Here is a 9692-nt window from a genome sequence, read left to right on the forward strand (position 1 = left end):
CGTAATTACTTTTATAGTAGAATAGGAGTAGCCTTATTAATATCTATCGTTTAGGTTTTATAAACCGGGCTTATACCTATCGGACGTTAACATAGCACTTATATAATTAACTTAATAGAGCAAAAATCTTGTATATATATATTATATCAAGTTATATCTATATACATCTCCTATACCCTTAATTTAGGTAGTAAAGACTCTATTATAGGTACTATATCATTTGGATCCTATCCGGTCTTTTCCGGTATCCTACGTTATTATATCCTAGTACCCGAGGTCCCCGAGATCCGAAGCCATTAGTCAGGCATAGATCCCCTAGGGACTATATCGTGGTCCATGTGCCTATACGACAATATCGTATAGGTATACGGACTATAACGTGGTCTCTAGGGGATCTATAGCTAATTAAGGGCTTCGGACCTCGGGGACCTCGGGTATTAGGATATAATAAGGGAGTATATCGGGAAAGACCGGATAGAATCCAAGTAATATAGTATCTATAGACAGAGCCTATACTACCTAAAGTAAGAATATAAGATACTTATATAGATATAATTTAATATAATATATGTACGGGATTTCTGCTATATATATAGATCATTACTATAATTATATTATAAATACTATTTAACGTATAATATCTATTTAACTTATATAGCCTAGTAAATTTCATAATACTATATAATTCGAAGTGTTTATATAACTAGTAATACTATCTATTCACCTCTTATAATTATATTAAGAATAGATTAAGTTATATTAATATACTATTCTTATACTACTTTAGAATATTCTCAAGATACAAAACCACTTCCTTTATTAAGTTTAGAAATACTATATCTACCTGTGCCACGCCCCACTTATATTAGTTCGTTAAAACTCACTAGCCTATAAGCTAGTGCTCGACAGTTATATATTCAAGATAGTTATATAACTATTTTCTACCGATTTTAAAGCTATTTATAACTATCGCGATAATATAACCTAATAACCTATCTCCTATATAGTATATAGCTTACCTAGTCGCTTAGCCTTCCTCTAAGCCCTAGCTATCTTTACAGCGTCCTCCCCCACCTTTTTATACGCTCTTTACTTCATTAAACGCGCAGTATCCACGATACGCTCTACCTTTATAACCTTATCCTTAACGCGTTATTTAGCTATCCTATACGCCTTATTCACGGTTAAGACGCCTCCGTGCTATAGCTAGAGGTTTCTAATAGTACGGCGTTAGTAGGTAATAGCCTCGGCTAGCTTCGTACGCGCGAGGTCCCTCTTCACTTAGATTAGTTCGGATGCTAAAAATAACAACCCCTTAATAAAGGTTATCACTTTACGTTACGTGGTGAGATCTAATTCCGCCTTATCACGTAAACTACGCCTAATTCTACGGGCAGAACGATATATCTAATAAAGGGTTACTAGCATTACCGGGTTTAAGGACCTATTAGAAGGGGTAGGAGGCGGGGTAGGTATCCGAGGTCTATGCTCTTCTAACTACTATAGGATAACGTAAGGGTTAAATAGATACATCCCTATTTTCCTAAAGGCCGAAAGGATCGTTAATTACTTAAACGCCTGCTTACGTACGCCCTTAAGTAACGAGAGGAATTCGAGCTTCGTGATACTAACGACTCTATCACGAACTAACTAGTTAAGGGCTTTAGCGTAGTAGTGCTTTAAAGGCTAGAAAATAATAACGTTAAGCGGTTAAAGTGTATAGGTTAGGTAAGGAGGTAATCTAAAAGGGATAATATTATAATCGTTATAATATTATATAAATTCCTTTATATAGTAGGAGCTATGCCTATCTAGGATTAATAGCCGCTTCGCGCTAATAAATAACTTATAGGAGTGCTTATTAAAGTGCTATAGCTAATATAGGCTAATCTATTATTTAGTTAGCGGGATACTTTATAGTAAAATAAGGTAGGGCAGACCTAGTTATTAGAATATCTAGTTAGCGATACGGCTATTATTATTTCGCCGGCTATCTCTTCCAGTTTATACTATCACTGTATATAGATTTTACCACTTAAGATTAGGAAAACGGGGATAATAACGCCACCTACCGAAATAGCTTTAATCGCTATTACAGACTCCTTATTCTAAGGGGTCCTAAAATAATAGGATCTATTCCGTTTAGTGACTATAACCTAATCTTTGCCTATCCTAATCTAAAAGCCGGTCTCGTCTATATTCTAGATAGATTCCCCTAGGATTCCGTTTTCCTATATAACCTCCCGTAATTAGTTAAAGTAATAAAGAACCTGTTCGGAATTCTCGGCAGTCTAACGGTTCGTATCCATCTTCTTTTACTTCTTCTTAAAGTAGCCGTGCCGTTAAATAAACCGCGTAACCTATTATTAAATAATAGTAGGGGCGGGGCATCCTTCTTTAGTATTAAGACGCGCCTCTAGAATCGTATCTATAGTATTAGTAATAAACTTAGGTCGAACCGTAAGGTTAATACTATTAAGGCGGTCGATATAGCCGTATAGGGCTTTTTCTTCGGGCTCTAAAAGCTTCGAATTCGCTAACTTTTAACCTAGTTAAGGAGGGTAGCCGCGAAAGCGATTCCGGAGCGTGTATCGCGGGATTCTAAATTAATGCGCTACTATTAATATTATAGCCTCGGGGTTTTCGTTAATATAATTAATAGCCTTAGCGATACGAGATTCTATCTTTAAAAGGATTAAAATAGGGTATTATTATCGATAAAAACACGGTTATTATAAATAGCTTCAAAAAAGTGGTGATATAACTATCTTAAACACATAACTGTTAAGCACCAGCTTATAGGCTAGTGAGTTTCAACGAACCAATATAAGTGGGGCGTGGCACGGTAGAACCTGTATAAGCGCTTCTGTCAGTTTAACTATCCTTATTACACCTTATTATATAAGAAGGTTTGACGTGCACGTGAATGGCTGACTATTACGGTAGCAACTAATCTTCGTAATCGCGTTTGACCATTCGCTGTCGCAACTGCGAGAAAGCACCCTACCTCACAACATCGCCAGATTTCCACAGCTTGCTATTGTTGGGCAAGATTGGCGCCTTGAGCCTACTGTGCGAGGTCTCAAGTGGCCGGACTATGCAGCCCTCACGACAAAATCTGAACCTCTTCCCTTGTCCCTTCCAACCTACCACGGGTGCCGGGCACGAAGAAAGAAGCTCACATCCGCGACATCGACATTATGTCTAGCCAGGATCGGCCCCTTGGCGTGACGCCGCCCATTTCGACCAGCTTGCCAACAGATGCAGAGCATGCGGTAAACGAATCCCTTTTAGAGGAGCTCAAGAGACAGAACACCTTCGAGTCGCCCGCCGAGACAGCCAAACGGTAGCTTGGCCATCTATCATCTCCCTATGCCCCCTACGACTAACCGCTGTACAGGGAGAAGGTGCTTGAGCAGCTTCAGTTAATCTGCAACGAGTTCGTCCGACGAGTAGCGCGAGAGCGAGAGGCAGGGAGTGAGGCGCTCATCAAAGAGGCCCGGGGTAGGATATTTACCTATGGTAGTTTTCGGCTCGGTGTCTATGGTCCGGGTTCTGATATCGATGCCTTGGTCGTCGCCCCTAAATATGTCACACGCGACGATTACTTCAAGCTCTTCCCGGGACTACTTCAGGAAATTCCCCCCACTGGAGCCATCACCGACTTGGCCGTTGTCTCCGATGCCTTTGTCCCCATCATCAAGTTTGACTTCCTGGGAATCAGTATCGACCTGATCTTCTCCAGGATCGCCAGCTTGAAGCAACTCCCCAAAGACAAAGATTGGAATTTAAAGGATTCCAACATTCTTCGGGGCTTGGATGAGGCAGAACTTCGCTCGCTCAATGGCACTCGAGTCACTGACGAGATCATTAGCCTTGTCCCAGAGCCCAGTACGTTCAGGCTGGCTCTTCGTGCCATCAAATTGTGGGCGCAGCGTCGAGCTGTATACGCGAACATTATGGGTTTTCCTGGTGGAGTTGCTTGGGCAATGCTGGTGGCGCGAGTATGCCAGCTCTACCCCAAGGCCACCAGCTCTGTTGTGGTCAACAAGTTCTTTCACATAATGCGTCGTTGGCCCTGGCCACAGCCAGTTCTTCTTAAAGCCGTAGAGAGCGGGCCCCTGCAAGTCCGTGTTTGGAATCCGAAGGTAAGATGGACCACTATGCCACTGGCCGCTTCCCCCCATTGCAGGATAGCATTCTAACCAATATGATAATGTTTAGCTTTATAAAGGCGACCAATTCCATCTTATGCCAATCATCACACCCGCATATCCATCCATGTGCGCTACATACAACATTACGAAGTCGGCCATGACGGTCATACAACGGGAACTCCAGCGTGGATGCGAAATCACAGACAGTGTCATGATGTCAAAGCAACCATGGAGCGATCTCTTCGTCAAACATGCCTTTTTCACCTCCGACTACAAGCACTATATCTCGGTCATTACCACGAGCACAACAAAAGAGGCCCATAAGATCTGGTCCGGCTATGTCGAATCCAAAGTTCGCGTCCTTGTGCAAGGTTTAGAACAGCATCCGTCGATTGCTCTGGCGCACGCTTTCAACAAAGGTTACGATCGCCGCCACAAATGCTCCAGCGAGCAGGAGATCAATCAGGTCCAGGAGGGCAGTTTAGACTACCTCCTCAAGGCAGGGGATTCGAGCGCCGGCGATCCTGCGGAGGGGAATAAAAGCCCTCGAAGACCGGCCGATGGCGAACATCCAGAAATCACCCCAGAAGCAACGGAGACGATAGTCTTCACGACGACGCATTACATTGGCCTCGAACTGGTGGAAGGTGGGTAGTGCCTTGAAACCATCCCCTGTCTCGGTCGCTGCGAGCCGCTGCCTCCGGTTTGCGTGCTCGCTTCCTTCTTCCATTTTTCGACTCCTGGACTAGGATTCCCTCCACATCCACAACCCTTGGGGCACTGCTAACTATTTAGGCGCCAAATCTCTCGACCTCTCCTACCAGGTCGACAGCTTTAAGCAGCTCTGCGGGCAATGGGAGAAATTCAATAGTAACTTGAATTACCTGTCTGTGCAGCACGTCCGAAAGTCAGTCACACCAAATACGTATCTCGTCACGGCATGTTGTATTCCTAACCCTCCTGCCCAGTGTCAAATTGCCCGACGATGTCTTCGAACCGTGTGAAACAAGACCACAGAAGAAGTCTGCTACGAATGGATCTTTGCAGAAAAAGAAACGCGGTGCATCCGAGGTAGTACGAAGCGAACAATTTCCCAGTCCCCCATTTCTCTTTATCTCTTCACTACTCGAACTGCACCCACGGCGTTTTCCCGGATACTTACGAACTTTTGTAGGACATGCACCCACCGGCGAAGCGTCAGCAGTCCTCCGTCACAGCGGCAGGTTGAACATGATTTGCCCGTTCGCAGCTCGCAGGACAGAGCTCACCAATTACATATCGGAGCTGTGGTAAATTATGGTCCTTGACACCGTTACCTGACGTTATCTAGGCATTCTTATCGACTCGCAAAACGCCATCAGTTCGTTCGCTGTGATGCCGAGACGAAGGGTGAGTGAGGTTAGACCGATGAGTGCTCCGACGGGGAAGTCTGGTCGCCTAGCCGAAGACAGGATTTGTAGCGAATTTGTTCTCTCTTAAGCACGCGGGTATAAACTCAGAAAAAGGGAAAAGCGACGGTTGCAGGATAAAGATGATAGGCATCAAGGGACAGATCAAGTCCTACCCATCGTAGTATACCGCCTAGAGGGCTTCCCCGACTTAGCTTAAGTTCTAGCTTGGATATTGAGACCATTCAGAGGTAAATCAGAGTCAAATGTTCCTTGGCGTTGAGGTCTACAGCTAGCCGCAGGGGTTGCGGGAAGATTGGGCGGGCAAAGAGGAACTGAACAATCTCTTCCGGAGAATTGTCACCTACTTTGTTGTCTGGCTATCTCATTCTCCCATGTTCGTTAATAATACCCTTGGTCAACCATGCCGTCAGCTGTCCTCCACGACACCGTGTAATTGTGTCGGCGGAGGACATCCGGGAAGAGCAATTGACGTTAGTTCCTGTCCGACGTGTGTGACTCGGATGCTGATGGATTTATAAGATTCATTCGTCCTCGCTAAATCCACCGTCACTTGACCAACCTTCTTCGAAAGCCTCAGCTATCTCGGAGAGCTCGTTGATGGTGTCCTCTCGGTCCTCCGCTGGCAAATATGGAGTGATTGAATTCCTCAGCTCCTTTAAGGCGCCCGAAATCGAGCTGTCTGTACTAAGGGTAGAGGTAACCCCGATAGCCTCGCCCATGGGGTTTCCTTGCCAATCCTTGTAAATTTCGGGGAAGCTGTCCAGTATGGGGAAGGGGAGGCAGATGTAATCTCTGGGCTAGTGTCAACGACAGGATAACAGCCTAGAAAGTTGGTGATGATGGTGCTTACTTGTATAATTTCTCTTCCCCTGCCCAGCGTGGAGAGAGATCGTCATAGCCAGCATCGATGCCCTCTGAGGACTGATCCGACGTGCGAATAGTTATGGATTGACCGAAGACACGGTTTTGAGTTCCTGTTGATCGAGAAGAACCATGTCTCCTGGTCACGTTAAAGAATTCTATGACATCGCCGGCGCTGTCATGGTTTCGGTGCGAAGGCCGGAGTCGCTCATCAACTTCATCTTTCTCTTCCTTCACCTCAGACGCAATCATTTGTAAGCGGCCTATTGTCTGCCCTCCATTCGTGTTTATCCGTGCAACTACATCTCCAAGGGAGCGGCGAGCCTCTGTCTGTCTCAATCGAGACACAAGGGTGGCCGTCTCGATCGCGGTGCTCATAAGAGCGCTGCGTTCCCATAGTGAATCCTGAGCCAGGCAAGTATTTGACGGAAGGCGGCCGACAGGTAGGGAGAGGGGGACTAGCATCGATACCTGCTTGCAGATGGCGACTATGGACCGAGTCAAGTTGAGACGCTGCAGTCGGGCCTGACGCGATGCCTGTGTTCCCCAGGTCCACAAAGTCGTCTTAGGATACTCATCTCGCATACGATCAAGATATTGGGCGGCAAAACCTCCCCATGCGTCGTCCAGAGAAGTAAAAACTTGGATAGCCTGCATCTGGTCGGCCTCTTCAATAAACGGACGGAGATCTCGGTCCATCATGTCATGGGCTTTCTCGAGGGACTGAAAAAGGTCCTCTCCAAGCGACCACTTGTCAAAAGGTTGAATGGACGAGTTCAACTCGTAATCATAGATCTGGTTGAGAGAATTGGGGTGATAGTAGGCGCGGCTGAAATCGGACCAATAGCGCACTTGGCTACTTGTCAACTTCGGGGTCACATTGCCGGCATCGAGGCTCTGTTGGTATGCCGTTTGTGGCACCTCCGGGAGCTGGCGGACGACGGGTGCCCCCTCCCTTGCGTAACTCGTTAGAATTGTTCATGAAGTATAGAGCGTTGGGGTTTCCGGCAGCAACATCTGGAGGACCAACCATGGAATGGGAACGTCCCAACAGCCTGTAGTGTCATAGAGCGAGTTGATCTTTCGGAGAGAACCAAACCCGCCCTTGAGATCATATATGACAGTTCGCGGGAGGAAAGTGTCAGTTCCATCTACGCCTTGGCCAGGACGCCAGTGTATGTCAGGAGATACAGCCGATACAGGGCCATCGTCTCCATAAGTGAAGTAGGATTCCTGAAGTGGCGAGATCAGTTAGTCAAGGTCATCCCTTCACAGAGGACCGGGTAGAGAATTATGGACCTGTGTATTCCAAAAATGAGTGCCCAGGTAATTGCCCGCCTGACCAAGTTGTACAGTAATGATCTCACGCATCCTTATTTGTTCCGTCCTCTGTCCAGTATCAAATAAGCCGACCTCAGGGGCTCATCTCGCACTTGTTCTGAATTCAGTATGCGTTGTATCGATCAGTGGGTAGGTACAGTGGGTCGCCAAAAGTGAAGAGTAGATTTGACACCACCACGCGTTTACAACGCGTTTTCAACCCTTTAACACCACGACCCTTCTACTTCAAAATTTACTAAAAATCGAAAATACGTCCTATAGCCCCGCGTGTCGTATGGGCACACGGACCACGACGAGGTCCCTAGGGTATCCATGCCTGACTAAGGACTTCGGATCTCGGGGACCTCGGGTATTAAGGATATACCATATAACCCCTGAAAAAACGTACAAAGTGGTACTTCGTGAACTACCCTTTTAGGAAGTTTAAAAAGGTTCAAGGTACGTACCTACACTAATAGCACTAATATAAAAACAACTTTTAATACTATTATAAATTATCTTTAGGTTAATCTCGAATCTATTTATAGCTATTTTATATAAGAAAGGATTTAGTTACTAGGTATATATATACGCGCTATATAGGAGGTGGTTTGTAAAGCTATTAGTTATTATTTAATATATTAAGGAGGTATATAGTAGTTTCTCAGAGTACTAAGTCCCCCTGTTTTAGTATATCTAAACGTGTAGAAAGTTCCTACCTCTTAATGTATCTAGTTATACTTATTGTCCTGATACTATTGGTTTATCTAGGCCCCGCGAGTATATATTAAACGTTTTTTTAGGAGTTAGATACTAGTAAAGGAGGATACCGGAAAAGACTAGATAGGATCCAAATAACATAGTACCTATAATAGAGTCTTTACCACCTAAATTAAGGGTATAAGAGACTTATGTAGATATAACTTTATATAATATATATATATAAGATTTCTACTCTATTAAGTTAATTATATAAGTGCTATTTTAATATATAATAGTTATAAGCCCGGTTTATAAAGCCTAAATAATAAATATTAATAAGGCTACCCTATTATATTATAAAAAGTAATTATATTTATATAAGCACTTTGAAATAACTACTATTAACTTAATTAAAGTAATAAAGCGATTAATTAACTTACTAACCTACTTATTAATTGTCAGATGCCTGCGGTAGTGGTTATAATAGGTCCCTAGTGTAAACCTATAGGGGTCTAGGTATACCTAGTCTAAGACCCCTTAAGGCATAAATAAAGTAAGTTATTATATAGCAAATAGAATAGTCCCTCGAAGCAAATAAGGTAGTCCTCGAGGAAGTAAATAAGTAGTCCTCGAGGAGTAGAGCGTAGCCTTAAGGAGCGAGGGAGCCTCCCCTTTCAAAGGGGAGGCCAGCGATTAATCTGATTCTTTAGCTACCCCTACACTTTCCCACAGTGATCCTATTATGATTATACCTGGTTTCTTACTTAACCCTACCTTTCTACTCTTTACGACTACCCATTTAATATTAATTAACTAATAAATAAGTAAAGATATCTTCTAATATATTTAACGCCGAATAAAAGGTAGCTGCTATTACCCTTATTAACTAAAGGGATTAGGCGATATAGAAGTATACTATACGTGGTAAATCTGCCTCTTACTAGGATAACTATCTTAATCTAAAGCTAAGCGATAAGGAGGCTAATGCCTACTTACTTCTTAAGCCTATACTACCTAATATTTGTAAATATAAAGCCCTTATTATAGACGTAAATACGGCGGAGGAGACCACGGCTACTATATCTTTTACTATTACGCTAAAGAGTGATAAGGCTACTAATACTACGGATACCGCTATCGCTACCACTATTATAGCTACCACGGCCGCCGGTAAAAAGAAGACGGCTGCTTATAGGAAGGCTACGGCCGTAATAAAAGAACCACCGATAAGGACGCCTAC

The 9692-nt window shown here is 43.9% G+C and overlaps 3 protein-coding genes across 3 annotated transcripts; 1 reads left to right on the forward strand and 2 right to left on the reverse strand.

Annotated features, from left to right (window-relative positions):
* Positions 1–2366: 2366 nt before the first annotated feature.
* Positions 2367–2528, reverse strand: SODALDRAFT_277892 (hypothetical protein; the record flags this gene model as incomplete). Its single annotated transcript, XM_028608087.1, has 1 exon — positions 2367–2528. A coding segment is annotated over one exon (162 nt), but the record flags the coding sequence as incomplete, so codon positions are not given.
* A 672-nt stretch (positions 2529–3200) lies between these two features.
* SODALDRAFT_276903 (Poly(A) polymerase) lies at positions 3201–5385 on the forward strand (the record flags this gene model as incomplete). The annotated part of the gene is made up of 6 exons (XM_028608034.1): positions 3201–3346; positions 3401–4148; positions 4225–4804; positions 4953–5064; positions 5126–5231; positions 5332–5385. The coding sequence occupies 6 exons, from the start codon at positions 3201–3203 to the stop codon at positions 5383–5385; spliced, it is 1746 nt and encodes a 581-aa protein (XP_028466650.1).
* A 705-nt stretch (positions 5386–6090) lies between these two features.
* SODALDRAFT_277722 (dml-1) lies at positions 6091–7801 on the reverse strand (the record flags this gene model as incomplete). The annotated part of the gene is made up of 4 exons (XM_028608082.1): positions 6091–6361; positions 6420–7381; positions 7457–7663; positions 7730–7801. The coding sequence occupies 4 exons, from the start codon at positions 7799–7801 to the stop codon at positions 6091–6093; spliced, it is 1512 nt and encodes a 503-aa protein (XP_028466651.1).
* Positions 7802–9692: the final 1891 nt, after the last annotated feature.

The sequence above is a fragment of the Sodiomyces alkalinus genome, assembly GCF_003711515.1.
Source record: "Sodiomyces alkalinus F11 unplaced genomic scaffold SODALscaffold_5, whole genome shotgun sequence".
NCBI lineage: Eukaryota > Fungi > Ascomycota > Sordariomycetes > Glomerellales > Plectosphaerellaceae > Sodiomyces > Sodiomyces alkalinus.